Genomic DNA, 18388 nt, shown 5'->3' with positions numbered 1-18388 from the left:
GTGCACCTGCTGCCGAAGGAAGATGTTTGTGTCCCCCCGACAGAAGCCCTGACCCTCCATGGGATGGTCTGTGGAGGCGGGGCCTTTGGGAGGTAATTAGGTTTAGATGAGGTCATGAGGGTGGGGCTCCCATGAGGAGATTAGTGCCCTTGTAAGAAAAGGCAGCGAGATTAGAACTCTCCCTTCCCACCATGTGAGGACACAAGGAGAAGGGGGCTGTCTGCAAGCTGGGAAGAGAGCCCTCACCAAGAACCTTGATCTTGAACTTCTCAGCCTCCAGAACTGTGAGAAATAAATGTCTGTTGTTTAAGAACACCACTGCCCTCCCCCAAGTCTATGGTATTTTGTTACAGAAGCTCAAGCTGTCTAAGACAAGATTAATTGCTGAAATGTTAATGTATGCTGGTAGCATTTCACCTCCCACCTCTCACCCCTGTTTTAAGCAGAGATCTGGGCTTTGAAATTCTTGAGAGATATTGGGCAGGGTGGCTTGTTGGTGCAGTGGAGGGACAGGGCCTGGTGACCACAGCGGTCTCCTTAGCACTTTGTGCTGCAAGGAGAAGCCCAAAGATGACAGGGATTTAAGTCTCCCATGAGGCTGGAGGGTGGGGGCTCAGAATGAAGTCAAGTTACAGACAACGAAGAAGCGCAGCCTTTCCTGCATTACAGATTCACGGGCTCCTACTCCGGCTAACAACTGTAACTCAGACACCGCATCCTCAGCTACCAGCATCTCCGGCACCTGCAGACCCAGGTGTGCTCAAACCAGGCCAGTGGAGTCCAGCAGACATCCCATGTTCCCCGTGAGCGGACTCGGTAAGACCTGCAGATCTGGCCTTCTCCTGTTCTTCCCCTGCGCCTGTGCACTTCTAACGTGTCTCCAGCTATACGACACCCTGATGCCATTCTCCAGGCTCCTTGGCCCTTGCTTGCTCTATTTGGAGCCCTGGGAACCACCACTCCATTAAGTTGGCCTCCTTCCAGCTACGCAGCCAGGTCCCTGTGAACACTTGCTCCATCTGGCATCCCCGGGCGCCCACCCAACCCTGATTGAGGGGGTTCTGAGCACACTCTGCAGAACGTTAATAAAGCAAAGGCCACGGATGCAGCGGCTCAGCTGGAGTTAATAGGGGCAGCTTGGCGTGGAGAGAGGAGGACGGGCCTGTCCTGGGAGTGCCACACATGGGCCTGACCGTGGCTGTGCTGGAGGAAGGGCCTTCCTCGGGCATCCACAAGCAGGCACCAGGCACAAGCTCAGCAGGAGGCTGAGCTGTTACCATCGGTGTCCAGTGGGCACAATCTGCTCCCAAAGAAGCCTTTGAGTGTCGGGTGAATGCCTCTGCTTTCCGGTCACACAAGTGGGATCATTTATTTTTTCACTTTAGAAGGATAAAGGGACTCAGAGATCATGGTGCTCTGAAGGGGTTTTCAAGTCACAGAAGAGGTGGGAGAGCCACCAGGGGCCTCTCTGTGGACCCCGGACTGTTCAGACCAGCAGGGGCTCTCTCCTGGACAGACGAGGCCTCAGCTTTGTACCCTGCTCCACATGCTACCTCCTGGGTAAACCTATCAAGGGCTGCTCATGGCCTTGAGAATTCATCTGAATCCCAGAGGCAGAGTCCTGGGGAGTTGGTACTGGAGCACACGGAAGTCTGGGGGCTGCTGAGGTGGCGGGGTGAGGTCACAGGACTAAGCTCCCACCAATGGGAGACCTTGAACGTGGGACAGGGGCCACAGCAAGATGATCCCTGCCTGGGGACTGGGGTTGTGGGGGAAGCTGGCTGCAGGTTGGAATCTGGTGTGTGGAATCACCTGGCAAGCCTTTACAGGCCTTGGTGTCCCAGACCCATCAACCAGTACCTCTGGAGGGGCATCTGTGGTCTGAAAAGCTCTGCAGATGATTGCAAGGCGCAGCCAGAGCTGAGGATCACTGACCTTCCCTCCACTTCTGCCCAGGGAGGAGCTCCCTTTTATAATGAAGCAGTCGAGACAGACGGCTGCCTACGGAGTTGAGTGTTTATATGCAAATGTGTGCAATTAACTAAGAATGAGCATCTGGCTGCAGTCTTAATGGCTGAGTTCCTATACAGGTGACAGGTGTGCTCACATATAAGGGGGGCTGGCTAAGGTTTTCACTCACAATGATTCTGGGGAAAGAGACAGTTCAGGGGCGGGAGTAAGGGGTGCCCTGAGTTATTTTGTAGCAAGATCACCAAGGGTGGGGGGAAAAGGAGGCAAAACAATTAAACTGTCGTTTCCTGGAGGCAGGGCTTCAGAATCACAAGTGAGGGACGACTTGATAAGAAACGTTTAAGATCACTCATAAAAGCGATCTGGTTGAGGGATACACCTGGAGACGGGGAGACCAGGCCAACAGGGTGAGTGAAAGAAGTGGCTGAGGGCCCCAGTGCAGTGCAAAGTCCTGGGAACAGAGAGCAAAGCCAGGCCAACGCGGTGCAAAGTTATGCCAACGAAAAGTCATGCCAACATGGAGCAGTTATGCCAACACAGTGCGAAGTTATAGCAGCACAGTGCAATATTATGCCAATGAGGTACAAAGTTATGCCAACATGGAGCAGTTAGGCCAGCACAATGCAGTGTTACACCAGCATGGTGCGAAGTTATGCCAACGCAGCGCAAAGTTATGCCAAGGCAGTACAAAGTTATGCCAATGCAGTGCAGTTATGCCAAGACAGTGCAATGTTATGCCAACGCAGTACAAATTTATGCCAATGCAGTGCAGTTATGCCAACACAGTGCAATGTTATGCCACAGCCCATGAGCAAATAGCCAAACAGCACAGACGTATTCAAAAGAAGGCGGCCCTCAGTGAACTCAGCTGGCAGTGACCGGGCGCGCCCTGGCAAACTGAACAAGTACTCAGGAAGTGGAGTGACCATGACACTGGCAGACAGCGCTTGGGTGGCACCTCACAGGAGTGCTGATGTTGCACCGCTTCTGACCTTGCACAGGCAGCCATTTTATCCGGCTCACCTTTATAATGTGCTCGAGGCCGAACACAGTAGTATTTCTAATATAAGTTTATAACTTTAATTACGAATGTATAACTAAATGAATAAGTTACATATTTTAAGTAGGCGTTTGACTAGTCCACCTATGCTATTAAAGACTTTTATATCTCAATTGGTCATAAAATTTAAAAAGACCCCTCCTGCCTGAGGAAACGGGATTACTAGGTACTCAGAGCCTTATTCGGTGACCATCTGGCACTAACGAGACCCACTGAGGAAAGCAAGGGACACACAGAGGCAACCCCAACACCCCTTTACTCATCGGATCTTAACTTGGACCGTTGGCCCGGGTACCACTGACCGCGGGGAGAAGAGCGAGGTATCTACACAGCCCTTCTTGGCGGGACACGTGCCAGGTGGCGGCTGGGTTTCTAGGTGCCTAGGAGACCGCACAGGCTGACAAAGAAGACGCCTGCAGTATGCCTGTCTCACACCCATGGTGCCCCCCCGCCACACGGTCCCCGGGCCTTGCCAGCTGGGCAGTCAGCCTGGCTGAGTCACTTCCTGGCCGGCAACGCCAGCAAGGGTTTCGATGTCTTTTGCTGGTGTCGTCATTATGTATGTTAAAAAAGAAAAAAAGAAAAAAAAAATTCAGGCAAGGCCTCGATCCTGTGGGTCTGTTAAAACCAAGTGCAAAATTGACAAGGTCTCTGCCCGGAAATGATCGATGACCATCGTAAAACTCAGGTGTTTGGTTGAAGTGGCCTAGAGGACTCATTTCCCTTCTGGAAGCCCTCTGTCCTGTGGCACATGCTTTGGGCTGGGGCGGGGGGTGGGAGGTGATAGCATTCACACGCAGGAGGCGTGTTCGCTGCTCCTGTGGGCTCGCTGGTAAGGCTCCACAATCGTGTGGAACATCCCACAAGCATCCTGAGGCTGATGGCTGGCCACCAAGCTGAGCAGAGGTCAGTGCCTGTCCAAGGTCACAGAATTAGTGAGTGGCAGAGGAGGGGCAGGACCTCAACTGTCTGTCCTATCTTCCTGTATAAATTAAGAGATGGCACTGGATGGTGCTTTTACTAAAAGCCAGAAATCCAAAAACTAAGTCATTGCCCAGCTCCACCGTTTATTTATTTGTTGTCTTTCCTAGCATGGGTCACTGGCCTTTAACTGCTCCGTGAGATCACGGAAAGGGTCTCTGAAGTTCTTCCATGGAGACACATGCAAGTGTCTGTTCTCATGTCTGCAGAACCTCAGGGAGGCAGGGCCAGGCCAGGTGAGAGCTGTGGGTCACCCCTCAGCTGCTGTGGGGGCACGCCGGACCCTGCAGGCTCTGCCTGCCTAAGGGTTTGAGACTCGGTTGATTTTGCTGAATGTCAGCTGCAGTCCCAGGGGCTGCTTTGCACTCACATGAAACGACTTTGGAGAACCTTGGGTGTTTGCTCACTGGGCCAAGAGCAGAGAGGGCTGACCAGGGAGTCCCTGGCGTCTGGGAAGGTGCACCAAGTCACCTGGCCTGTTGCCAAGTGCTCCCAGGTAGCCAGCCTGTCACCAGGCCTCTGCAGGCAGGTGTGGACGCCATCTTTGCCTGGCTCCTGGCATTGACCTGGCAGCTCAGCTGGGTGAGCTCGGGAGCACAGTCACAGGCTGGTGTGACCCTGAAGACAAACATGATTCCAGACAGGGGTCCTTTCCCAAACGGCCCCCACCCGCACCTGAGTGAGCCACGTGAAGGGTGACAGACACAGACGACAAATTCCATCCCTGTCCACCCCCCACCCCGCCCAGCCTCAGCTTGAATTAAACAGCGAGGAGACCACCTGCCTGAGTCTCCCGACAGCATCTAGTATCGGATTGGCCCCAAGGGCCCCCAAGCACCTCAGTGAAGCACTTTCTCAGGCTTTTAAAATCCAAGCAAACAGACCCATTGTAAGTAAGAAAAAGAAGTATCTGGTCTTGTTTGAAGCACTCTTTCCTTCCTGGGTGGCTTTTTCTAGTTGCTCATTACAGTGACATTGAATGGGGATTGAGGAGACACAGGAAATGGAGACAGACATGGAGCGGGCCATGAATCCACTCCAAAAGCTACTTGCCCGAGGACCCAGAGGAAGTGCAGCCCCCTCGTGCCCCCCGCCCTGCGTGGTCTGCAGCTGTGCAGCACAAACAAGGCCTGGGGACCCGCAGCCAGCCCGGGGACCCTTCCCCCTGCTCGGAGTGGGCGTCAAAGACCCCGGGGGTGGAAGGTCCACAGGAAAAGCAGTAACTCGTGCACAGAGAGCAGAGGGTCCCTGGCAACAAAGGAAAGAGAAATGTTTGGTCTGGACCGACTCAGAGGCTTGCGATACAAATGACGAAGTGACAGCTAAAGAGATGGACAAGCTTCTCGGCGGGCAAGTTCCCTGCAGAAAGGGGGAGAGACCCTCTTGTCCTCTGACCCAGGTGACAGCGAGAGAGTTTGCAAGCGTTCGTGGCCTGGCTTCTTTGGAATAATTGCCATGATAAAATCACGCTAATGGCCACCGGGCCCCATGTGTACACGTCAACCGAACCGTGAGCTGGGCGGCGGGGCCCCGTCCTCTTTACCCTCAGGCTAACAGCCGTGGTGGCCCAGCGTGCTCTGAACACAGCAGGCGCCCCGTAAACAGGCGCTGCCCGCACGGACGGCGTCTCGGAGAGGCACAACGTGCAGCTCAGAGCGTCTGTGTGACTCTTCCCCAGAGACGGGCCCCCCACCCACCACGGCCACACCGCCCCAGCGGGGAGGGACCGGGTCTCTGTCATGGCACGGAGGCCTGGCCCTAATGACAGGCTCCACCAGGGCGAGAACTGCCTTCTCCTCCCCTCTCCCGCCTGTAAAATCACGACTATAAATAACGCCAGATCCCAAAGGGATGTTTTGAGAATTAGCTAACGGAGGTTGTAAAAGTCTCAGGAAGAAGAAAATGCTACAGGACTCTCACAGACGTGCATGAGCTCTGGTTCCTGCGGAGTGGGGCCCGTGGCAGAGGAGGAGCCAGAGAGGAATAGACATGGGGGAAAGAATACCCCTACAGTAACTATTTTCTGTTTGGGCCTGCAAGGCACTTGGCTGGTGAAACGTCAAAAGCATTTTTGACAGATTTCTCCCCTACTTGGCATGAGCCACGCAGACCTTGGAAGCTGTTGAAACCTGAAATAGCAGGTTTAAGCAATAATGAAAATCCCCACGGTCTCTGCTCCAGCCCTGAAACTGGAAATGCCATCTTAGACACACCACACACACGCGCACATGCACCCCCCCACCCCCACCCCCACACACCCCCACACCCTCCCCTGCAGCTCATTCTCCCACTCAAGCTGCTGCTCCCTCCTGCCTCAGAGTTTTGCGTTTCCCTTCAACTCTGATGTGCAGCCGCTGACTTGGCACATTCCGTTCGGGACGCTGGCCGGGGAAGCAGAAAGCTGAGGTGACCCCCGATGACCGGCGCTGGTCATCCCAAGAGCCCTGGGTTCTGGCTGGCGAGCCTGAGGACGGGAGACTCCGGGGGCCTCCCCGCTGTCTCTCCAGTGTGGTCACTTAACTCTCCCCTCGGGACAGTTTCAAAAACCCTCCTCCCCTCTCAGATCCTCTCTGAGCTTCTATTTTCAGGGAAAATGATGCTGGCCAGAGGGGCCTCTTGCCAGGAGGTGCAGGGGTAGAGACAAGGGGACATCTGAACCCACCACACCTCACTTCTGCTTCCTGCCTGGGGCCACCTGGGCCCACGGGAATCACCCTTCAATAGCGCAGGCTGCGTTTTAGCCTGGGACCTCTAATTCCCTCACTATGACAAACAGCCTCATTCTAGTCCCCACCTGGATGTCTGCAGTCTGGACAATGTCATTCTGCCTGTCACCGCACTGCATAGTTTCCCCCTCCACGTCCTCAGTGACCTGTCAGGCACCACGGACCCATCAACCCTTTAGATGCTATTGTCACAGAACCTGCACGGAGGTGTTCTGATTGGAGCCTGAACTCCATCTCTCTGGGCCTCGGGGACACGGTGGGGCCCTTTCTCAGGCTGGGTCTGGATATGCTCGGACATGAGACAACCTTCCTCAGCGTGATTCTAGGAAAGGCTGGGCAGCCCTCCTGGGAAGGGGGAGCTCGATCAGAACGGGCACGTCCCAACAGTGTGGCCGCCGGGTGACAGACTGGAGGCTTAGCTGTCTGAGTGCTCAGTCACACGCCCTGGGACGCTGAAAGCTCTGAGCATCTCTGAGAACCAGTCAAGGGCCGGTGCATCACGATGAAGAGACAGAGGGCCAGAGAGGCTAAGCCCCCGTAAAGGGGAACCGGAGCTGTCAGTCGGCCTTTGGGCCTCTGTCCCAGGACTCCTGGTTCTAACAGCTTAATTCTTTTGCAAGAGCCTTCACGTGAAGTCTCTCCCCCAAGGGGAGGTTCACCCTGGCAGCTCCGCACTAAGCTTTGTTACATTTCCAGGTCTGATCTTTGGAGAACCTGGATGATTGGCCTCGGTTCTATTGCTTTGGTTGCGTCTCTGGATCTGGGAGTCAAGAAGAAGCTGTTTTTGGTCTTGTGTGAACTCACTGTCATCCAGATGCTGCCCCGTAGCCCTGCCAGCCCATGGAACCTGAGAAATTGGGCTTTGGGGGCGTATGAATTCTGACTTGTGTAGGGGTGGGTTTGGGGGGGGGGTGGCATTTCTGCAAAGACAAGATCCCGATAAGTTTTGCTTTCTAACAGGGAGACCACTCCTTCCTCCACAAAGAAATGGCACAAGGCGAGCGGCCTGCCTGAGCCAGGCAGGGGAACACAGCTCCAGGGTCTGCGCAGAGGGGGGCCTGGGGGGGAGGGTTGGGGACGCGGCCTGGGGCGGGGTGCCGGCCCCTGCTGGGTCCCAGATCCCAGCGGTATGCAAGGACACAAGGCAGATTTGCATGGAGAAGCCACAATCCAAACATTCAGGTGACATTTTCCCATTTTGCAATGTGAGTGACTCATCCCAAAACGTTTAGGAGATGGTGCAAGCCACCCATATATGAGAGACTCTCAGGCCACCGGCGGGAAGAGGCATTGAGAGATGCAAGCAGGACATTTCCAGGTGCCGAGTCCCTACGTGAACACGATTGGACATGGTGCTCTCGGCTCTCGTGGGAAATCAGACATGAGAAAATTTCACACAGCTTTTTACTGTTTGGGGGGAAGAGGCTTTCAAGAGGACCCGCTGTTTGGTTCTCACATGTGAGAACAGTGCTCACCTCAGTTCCCGGCGAACGAGCCAATGACAGGCTAAACGCCAAAGATCCTGTTCATTTATTCCATGTGGGCTAACCCCCCGTGTCCCCAGGGGCGAGGGCTGGCTCTGGAAAACGGCTGTCCTTTCTCCCAGCCCAGGGGCCCCCACCCAAGCACTCAGCAACCCTAGAAGTGCCATTTGCTCACAAGACCTGGGTGTGGGGAGAGTACCTGGGCCAAGGCTCCCACCCATTTCCAAGGCTTTGGTGACAACCAGGTGGCCAAACCCTGCGGGACGCTGGGGCACGGCCAGCATGCTTCATGGGACAGCAGGCTGGCATCCGAGCACCCCGCTCTCTGCTCTGGGGGACATACGGTCCCTTTCAAATGGCACCTCGTGTGGGGTGGCCAGCAGGTGCTGAGCCAGAAAGACAGTGAATCTACCTGGTTACACGGGGACCACCTCCTTGAAACGAAGCCCTTGGGGACAGCTGAGACCCGGCCTCGTGTCCCCTGCTTGGCTGGGGCAGGCAGGGCGGAGTGGGTGTGCGGGCGCAGGACTCACCTTGGACCAGTCCCCGGTTCTCCACTCGTAGCAGCCGGAGTAGTCCTCGCACGCCTCCTCGGCTTTCGGTCGGGTGGACGCGTCGCATTTCCCCTGCGAGTTGGTGCAGGTCACCGTCCGCCTCTGCGTCCCTTTCCCACAGCTGGCAGAGCACTGCAAAGCACCACATGGGTGTCCAATAGTTCCGGGTCAGTTCATGCCCCTCGCCACCTAGTGGGTCCCTACCGCGTGCCAGACCCCGTGCTGGGGACGCAAGGACTAGCGTGCCACGTTGCTGTCCCCACACCTCCTGGCCTTCTCGAGTCTGTGGCACCGGGTTGCAGCTGGGACTCCAGCCACGGGGCAGGTGATGGGGGACGGTCACAGGAGTCAGGCATGGGAAGAACTCAGCCGGGCCAGAAGGTCCAACTAGGGGAGCGGAAGTGGGTCCGAAGACCAGTGCAGTGGGTGAGGTCGAAGGACAAACGCTGATGGACCCTCGAGGGGACGGGGAACAGGAGCCAGCTGGAGCCAGGTAAGGAAACTGAAGCCGAGAGGCCCTGGCTTCCCACCTGGCCTCCAGGGCACGGACTCTGCCTGGCGCAGCCTGGGGCAAAGCCGCCAGGTCAGGGTGCAAAAGGAAGAGACAGACGCAAAGCCATGCATGCTGTTTACAGAGGACACCTGCAAGGCCTTGCGGGGGGGCTTCAGGGACAGGTCTGCTACAGACACAGAGCGATGCTCCCTGCGGTAATTGACTTCCTGGGAGACAGAGCGAGAGGCAGCCTGGGGAGGGGACAAGACGTCCCCATGCCCCTGGGCAGCACGATCCACACAGGAGTGATGAGGTCGGAGGGGCAATGGGGCACAAACACAGGGGCCCTGCAGGGCAGGCCTGGAGCTGGTGCCTGGTGCACTCCCCTCCGCCTGTAGCTCCCCGAGACCCTGCGGACGCTGTGAGACCCAAGTCCTCGGGAGGCAGAGGGCGATTTCCTCCCCACTGCCTGGGGCCCAGAGCCATCGTGGGGAGCGCTCACAAGTCATAGTGGCACAACATGGAGCCCCCAAAACTCCATCTCTCTTTTCTGTACTTGTTTGATGTACCTGAACTAGGGCAGACTACAGCGCTGAGGTGTTCCAGCCACAGCAAAGCTGACTTCCGCAAAAATGCAGGTGAAGGACACATGCGATTCTTTCTATCCCTGTTATTAATATCGCCCCCCCCCCCCCAATGTTACCGAGCTGTGCTTTTCCTAGGCTTTCATTTTAGCTCTCCGTCTGAAGGTCCCATGGGGGATATTTTTCTAATTTAGACTGGCCTGTTTTAGCAGAAACACACATGCTTCCGAGCCGGCTGTGGGGCCCCCGGGGGAGCAATGAGACCACAGGTGTGTGGTCCTGCATGTGGGGCGTGGGGCTGGTTTCAAGGGACAGGAGGGGTCAGTCTGAGGAAGGCTCTCCCGTCCCCCAGGGCTGCCTGGCAGGATGGCTGGGGGCCAGGAAGGCTGCGGCTGGGCTCCCTGGGTTACTAGGCTGGAGGGTCACCCCGCTTTCTGAGTGGAGATGCTCCCTGACGCTGCTGTCAGCTCCGCCATGACTCCAGCACCCGCGGCTCGCTCCTCCTTCAGCCCCTCTCCATTTCTGCCTGAGTTTCTGCATGGCCTGACTCTCGTCTGCGGTCCTCATCCCTTTCCTGAGAATGCTGGGGCGGCCCTTTGGACCCGCAGCGCATTGGCTGGACGCCTGCGGAAGGGACCGAGGGGAACAAGGTTTAGTTTCTCTCTTGGCTTCTGATCCGAGGATGGGGCCTGAGAGCTGAGGACAGGAGAGAGTCACTCCCTTTACCGTCCCTCTGGATATCTGGGCCTCATTATCGCAATACGGGAGAGTCGCTAGTGGGCGTCATCAGCCCCCGGGAGACATGAAGACCCTAGTGTCTCCAGGAGAGGAAATGTGAGAGGGGCTTCGGCACGTGGCAAAGTGGTGGAAAGATCAGTTTTGGAGCATGTCATGGGGCAGGGGGTTTTGATTCCAAGTGAAACGTTTGGGAAGAAGCATTCTGCGCAAGCCCGGGCTGAGCCCAGGTTAGGCTGCTTGGTGTGGATGCTATTTCAGGAACGGGGCCAGGCATGACCGGGCACATAGAGCGACAGGGATGGAGATACTTCTATCAATCTTGTTCCAATGGGCTCACACTTTCCAATATGCAGTTCTTTAATCTTACGATGATAGTTGATAATATCAGGCTTGGTTATTTTGGTAAAGAGGCATTTTTTTTCCCCCCATAAAAACGACTCTGAATAGAAAATTTATGGTTTTGATAGGATTAAAGCATAAATCTTGTTTGGATCAAGAGGCAGGTGATTAAGGCCCGCAGGCGCATGGGGGAGGTGGGGGAGGGGAGAGACTGCTGAACTGCCCCTCCCCTCCAACAAGTATCCCCTTCCCCAGAGTAGGTCCCTGGAATGCTAACCTTACACACCTAAGTATATATAAACATTTTCTTTTTTTTATCAAACAAAAATTTTAAACTGTCTCCTTTACTTCAAATATCACAGAGTAAACAGGCAGGCCTGTAAACGGGTAAATGTCAAGAGCTGACAAGTCAACTGAGTTTCAGAACGGCCAAGGGCAGACTTTTCATTCATTAAGAACGGGCTGAATGCTTTTTTATTCAAAATAATTCCAACTGTTTGGCAATAAAAAGGAACTCCGAAAATATTTTCCACACTGAAGAGCGTCTTGGACTTAGACTCTCCGCCTTCCCGTGAACACGTCTGCGGGAGGAGCTGGGGGAAGCTGATCCTGGATTCAGACCTTTTTCTCTTCTTGTTTTACAGCCGAACAAGCAAAATCATGAATGCAGAGTCAATGCAAACCCTCAAAGGAGGTTATGACCAAAGATAAAATGATATTTGTACGATCAGAATTCAAATGTCAAAGCTGGAGGCTTCAGTGACCTCCTTCCCAAATAGTTATGGCATGAGATTTGGAACTCGGACTCGCACCGGGAAAGCGGCCCCTCCCAGCATCTGCGACGCTCCACAAAGCCGGCCTCGGAGGTGAAAGGAAGGCTCTGAAACCTCCCTCCCAAGCTGACCACAGTGGAGTTCAAATACACCCAAAGGATGGATGTTAAAGACAGGGCTCTATAGCCCATGTATCTAATCTATGCATGCATGTATGTATGTATGTGTATATCATATACATATATCTCTGTATCCACTTATCCATCCCTCTATATTTACATGATGATTATCATAGGAAATATAATCTAAAAGTACTATGGTATATATTATCAAAAATATACACATTATTAATACACATTATCAATGTTTTGGCCATGTTGTTATCCCAGATGAAATTTAAAAGTATGTGAGCTAGAATACAGCCATGAGTGGATACGGGGGCTTGAGAGGGCACGGATATGTGAAGATGCTTCATAAACATGATGCAGAAGCAGGGACCATGCTAGGAAGGTACAGCTGGGAGCCTTGGAAACAAAGTGTACAGGTAATGACCTTAGGTGACACTATAATGTCTTAGACACAAGACATTTAATGCAGATTATTGGGGGGTTATCAGATATTAATTGTCATAAAGTTTGCATATTGGTATTAAGTTTGCTATTTTCTCAGGAGTACAGACAGGAAATGATGTTTCCCCTAACAAAGAGTTTGATTTGATTCCCTGTAAAACCTAAGGTTGAGTGTTGATTGTAGTGAATAGAATGAATAGCAGGTGTTCTGGTAGCACAAGCTGTGACTTAAACGCATTTGTACTACTGCTTCTTCAGAATCTTGTCCAGATCACAACACTGAACAGTGGCCATCAAGGGAAGCTAAACATGACCAAGAGGTTATGAAGTGGGTCTGCCACAGGGCATGTTAGGTGATCCTCAAGGTTCAGTGGAGGTGATGTCCCTAACACTTCTGTTACCAAATTTGTAGGGCGGGACACGCTGTGACTACGGTAACGGCTGCTGTGGGCCTAGTCACAGCACAACCCAACGGATCCTGATGTATGGAGGGGAGCAATGAAGGTGGACCTCACAATTTCTGCTGCCAAAATTTAGTTGCATGTGTTCATGTAATAATCTTGAATGTTAATTTAAAATTTTAGAGGCGTGATGCTGAATGCTGAGTGTTGAAGTTATATTATGTACCAGGAAACTTTTAGGAACTTTGCACATTGGTACTAAGCATATCAGCTGCTCAGGTGTAAAGATAACAGATGAATTCTCTCCTAGAAAGTGTGGATATTATTCAACGTAAGTATAAAAGGAAAGGGTGTTTGCGGTGAGAACGATGACCAGCCACTATTGTGGTAGAACAAGGGGTGACCTTAATCAGATTGCACTCTAGCTTTCTTCAGAATCTTCTGATGTCACATGCCTTAACTGTTGTCGTCAAGGAAACCTAACATGACCAAGTAGGTTCCAAAGTGGGTCTACCACAGGCCACATTATGTGATGCTCAGGGATCAGTGGAGGTGATGTCCCTAATACTTCTGTTACCAAATTTGTAGCGGAGGACACGCTGGTACTAAGGTAAGGGCTGCCGTGGGCCTAATCACGGCACAACCCAATGGATCCCGATGTATGGAGGTGAGCAGTGAAGGTGGACCCTACAATTTCTGTTGTCAAAATGTAGTTGTATGTGTTCCTGTAAAACTTTTGAGTGTTCCTTTAAATTTGAGGGGCCTGATGTCTAATGCTGAATGTTGAGTCTGTGTTGTGTATCCGCTAATTTTCATGGAGTTTGCCTATTGGTCCTAAGCATCACATTTTATTAGGAGTACAGATAAGAGATGAACTGTCTCCCTGAAAGTGTGGACATTCTTCAATGTAAGTATCCAATGGGAGTATGTTCATTTGCAGCGAAAAGGATGGTCCACAAATATTGCGGTAGAGCAAGTTGTGACCTTAATGACATTTGCCTCTTGAGCTTCTTCAGAATCTTGTCAAGATCACAAGACTTAACAATGGTTGTCGAGGGAGCATCAACATGACCAGGCAGGTTACAAAGTGGGTCTACAACAGGGCACATTATGTGATGCTCAGGGGTCAGTGGAGATGATGTCCTTAGCACTTCTGTTACCAAATTTGAAGCGGGGCACATGCTGGTACTAAGGTAAGGGCTGCTGTGGGCCTAGTCACAGCACCGACCATCGGATCCTGATCTATGGAGGTGAGCAATGTTGGTGTATCCCACAATTACTGTTGCCGAAATTCAGATGCACGTGTTAATTTTAAAATGTAGAGCATAGAGTTTAATGTTGAGTGTTGGGATTATATCTTGTGCCCGCTAATTTTCATGGAGTTTGCTCACTAGTCCTAAGCATCAAGTTTTCTCAGGTGTGCACATAACAGATGAACTGTCTCCTTCAAAGTGTGGACATTCTTCAGTGTAAGTATCCAATGGGAGTACGTTTGGTTGCAGTGAAAAGAATGGTCAACAAAAGTTGCAGTAGGACAAGTTGTGAGCTTAATGACATTTGCCTCTAGAGCTTCTTCAGAATCTTGTCAGGATCACAAGACCATCACAATGGTCGTCGAGGGAAACTACATGACCGGGTAGGTTCCAAAGTGGGTCTACCACAGGCCACACTATGTGATGCTCAGGGATCAGTGGAGGTGATGTCCCTAATACTTCTGTTACGAAATTTGTAGCGGAGGACACGCTGGTACTAAGGTAAGGGCTGCTGTGGGCCTAATCACAGCACAGACCATCGGATCCTGATCTCTGGAGGTGAGCAATGATGGTCAACCTCATATTTACTGGTGTGAAAATTCAGTTGCATATTTTTATGTAACAATCTGGACAATTAATTTTAAATTTTGGAGGCAGGAGATTTAATGCTGGGTGTGGAGGTTATAATATATACCAGGAACTTTTCAAGAACTTTGCACATTGGTGTTAAGCATATCACTTGCTCAGTGTATAGATAACAAATGATTTCTCTCCTAGAAGGTATGGATATTATTCAACGTAAGTATCCAAGGGGAGTATGTTATGTTGCGGGGAAATAATAATCGGAAGTCTGTGGTGAAACAAGTAGTAAACTTAATGAGATATCATTCTAGCTTTTCCTCAGAATCTAGTCAAGATCACAAGACTTAACAATGGTCGTCGAGGGAAACTACATGACCAGGTAGGTTCCAAAGTGGGTCTACCACAGGCCACATTATGTGATGCTCAGGGATCAGTGGAGGTGATGTTCCTAATACTTCTGTTACCAAATTTGTAGCGGAGGACACGCTGGTACTAAGGTAAGGGCTGCCGTGGGCCTAATCACGGCACAACCCAACGGATCCCGATGTATGGAGGTGAGCAGTGAAGGTGAACCCTACAATTTCTGTTGTCGAAATGTAGTTGTATGTGTTCCTGTAAAACTTTTGAGTGTTCCTTTAAATTTGAGGGGCCTGATGTCTAATGCTGAATGTTGAGTCTATGTTGTGTATCCGCTAATTTTCATGGAGTTTGCCTATTGGTCCTAAGCATCACATTTTATTAGGAGTACAGATAAGAGATGAACTGTCTCCCTGAAAGTGTGGACATTCTTCAATGTAAGTATCCAATGGGAGTACGTTCATTTGTGGCAAAAAGGATGGTCCACAAATATTGCGGTAGAGCAAGTTGTGACCTTAATGACATTTGCCTCTTGAGCTTCTTCAGAATCTTGTCAAGATCACAAGACTTAACAATGGTCGTCGAGGGAACATCAACATGACCAGGCAGGTTACAAAGTGGGTCTACCACAGGGCACATTATGTGATGCTCAGGGATCAGTGGAGGTGATGTCCCTAATACTTCTGTTACCAAATTTGTAGCGGAGGACACGCTGGTACTAAGGTAAGGGCTGCTGTGGGCCTAGTCACAGCACAGACCATCGGATCCTGATCTCTGGAGGTGAGCAATGATGGTCAACCTCATATTTACTGGTGTGAAAATTCAGTTGCATATTTTTATGTAACAATCTGGACAATTAATTTTAAATTTTAGAGGCAGGAGATTTAATGCTGGGTGTGGAGGTCATAATATATACCAGGAACTTTTCAAGAACTTTGCACGTTGGTGTTAAGCATATCACTTGCTCAGTGTATAGATAACAAATGATTTCTCTCCTAGAAGGTATGGATATTATTCAACGTAAGTATCCAAGGGGAGTATGTTATGTTGCGGGGAAATAATAATCGGAAGTCTGTGGTGAAACAAGTAGTAAACTTAATGAGATATCATTCTAGCTTTTCCTCAGAATCTAGTCAAGATCACAAGACTTAACAATGGTCGTCGAGGGAAACTACATGACCAGGTAGGTTCCAAAGTGGGTCTACCACAGGCCACATTATGTGATGCTCAGGGATGAGTGGAGGTGATGTTCCTAATACTTCTGTTACCAAATTTGTAGCGGAGGACACGCTGGTACTAAGGTAAGGGCTGCCGTGGGCCTAATCACAGCACAACCCAACGGATCCCGATGTATGGAGGTGAGCAGTGAAGGTGAACCCTACAATTTCTGTTGTCGAAATGTAGTTGTATGTGTTCCTGTAAAACTTTTGAGTGTTCCTTTAAATTTGAGGGGCCTGATGTCTAATGCTGAATGTTGAGTCTATGTTGTGTATCCGCTAATTTTCATGGAGTTTGCCTACTGGTCCTAAGCATCACATTTTATTAGGAGTACAGATAAGAGATGAACTGTCTCCCTGAAAGTGTGGACATTCTTCAATGTAAGTATCCAATGGGAGTATGTTCATTTGCGGCGAAAAGGATGGTCCACAAATATTGCGGTAGAGCAAGTTGTGACCTTAATGACATTTGCCTCTTGAGCTTCTTCAGAATCTTGTCAAGATCACAAGACTTAACAATGGTCGTCGAGGGAACATCAACATGACCAGGCAGGTTACAAAGTGGGTCTACCACAGGGCACATTATGTGATGCTCAGGGGTCAGTGGAGATGATGTCCCTAACACTTCTGTTACCAAATTTGAAGCGGGGCACATGCTGGTACTAAGGTAAGGGCTGCTGTGGGCCTAGTCACAGCACAGACCATCGGATGCTGATCTATGGAGGTGAGCAATGTTGGTGTATCCCACAATTACTGTTGCCGAAATTCAGATGCACGTGTTAATTTTAAAATTTAGAGCATAGAGTTTAATGTTGAGTGTTGGGATTATATCTTGTGCCCGCTAATTTTCATGGAGTTTGCTCACTAGTCCTAAGCATCAAGTTTTCTCAGGTGTGCACATAACAGATGAACTGTCTCCTTCAAAGTGTGGACATTCTTCAGTGTAAGTATCCAATGGGAGTACGTTTGGTTGCAGTGAAAAGAATGGTCAACAAAAGTTGCAGTAGGACAAGTTGTGAGCTTAATGATATTTGCCTCTAGAGCTTCTTCAGAATCTTGTCAGGATCACAAGACTTAACAATGGTCGTCGAGGGAAACTACATGACCGGGTAGGTTCCAAAGTGGGTCTACCACAGGCCACACTATGTGATGCTCAGGGATCAGTGGAGGTGATGTCCCTAATACTTCTGTTACCAAATTTGTAGCGGAGGACACGCTGGTACTAAGGTAAGGGCTGCTGTGGGCCTAATCACAGCACAGACCATCGGATCCTGATCTCTGGAGGTGAGCAATGAAGGTCAACCTCATATTTACTGGTGTGAAAATTCAGTTGCATATTTTTATGTAACAATCTGGACAATTAATTTTAAATTTTAGAGGCAGGAGGTTTAATGCTGGGTGTGGAGGTTATAATATATACCAGGAACTTTTCAAGAACTTTGCACGTTGGTGTTAAGCATATCACTTGCTCAGTGTATAGATAACAAATGATTTCTCTCCTAGAAGGTATGGATATTATTCAACGTAAGTATCCAAGGGGAGTATGTTATGTTGCGGGGAAATAATAATCGGAAGTCTGTGGTGAAACAAGTAGTAAACTTAATGAGATATCATTCTAGCTTTTCCTCAGAATCTTGTCAAGATCACAAGACTTAACAATGGTCGTCGAGGGAAACTACATGACCAGGTAGGTTCCAAAGTGGGTCTACCACAGGCCACATTATGTGATGCTCAGGGATCAGTGGAGGTGATGTCCCTAATACTTCTGTTACCAAATTTGTAGGGGAGGACACGCTACTACTAAGGTAAGGGCTGCCGTGGGCCTAATCACGGCACAACCCAACGGATCCCGATGTATGGAGGTGAGCAGTGAAGGTGGACCCTACAATTTCTGTTGTCGAAATGTAGTTGTATGTGTTCCTGTAAAACTTTTGAGTGTTCCTTTAAATTTGAGGGGCCTGATGTCTAATGCTGAATGTTGAGTCTATGTTGTGTATCCGCTAATTTTCATGGAGTTTGCCTATTGGTCCTAAGCATCACATTTTATTAGGAGTACAGATAAGAGATGAACTGTCTCCCTGAAAGTGTGGACATTCTTCAATGTAAGTATCCAATGGGAGTACGTTCATTTGTGGCAAAAAGGATGGTCCACAAATATTGCAGTAGAGCAAGTTGTGACCTTAATGACATTTGCCTCTTGAGCTTCTTCAGAATCTTGTCAAGATCACAAGACTTAACAATGGTCGTCGAGGGAACATCAACATGACCAGGTAGGTTACAAAGTGGGTCTACCACAGGGCACATTT

The 18388-nt window shown here is 50.6% G+C and overlaps 1 protein-coding gene across 1 annotated transcript in view; it reads right to left on the bottom strand.

The window, feature by feature from the left end:
* Positions 1 to 18388, bottom strand: part of ADAMTS17 (ADAM metallopeptidase with thrombospondin type 1 motif 17) — a 205773-nt gene that overhangs the window by 2013 nt on the left and 185372 nt on the right. Inside the window, exon 21 of the mRNA XM_090263585.1 lies at positions 8756 to 8908. Coding sequence (XP_090119711.1) covers positions 8756 to 8908 — 153 coding nt within the window. The remainder of the gene's footprint in view (positions 1 to 8755; positions 8909 to 18388) is intronic.

The sequence above is a fragment of the Furipterus horrens genome, unplaced genomic scaffold, assembly GCF_987537825.1.
Source record: "Furipterus horrens unplaced genomic scaffold, mFurHor1.1.pri manual_scaffold_16, whole genome shotgun sequence".
Taxonomy (NCBI): Eukaryota; Metazoa; Chordata; class Mammalia; order Chiroptera; family Furipteridae; genus Furipterus; species Furipterus horrens.
The sequence above is the reverse complement of the archived record's forward strand: the minus strand, read 5'-3'. Positions and strand labels throughout refer to the sequence as shown.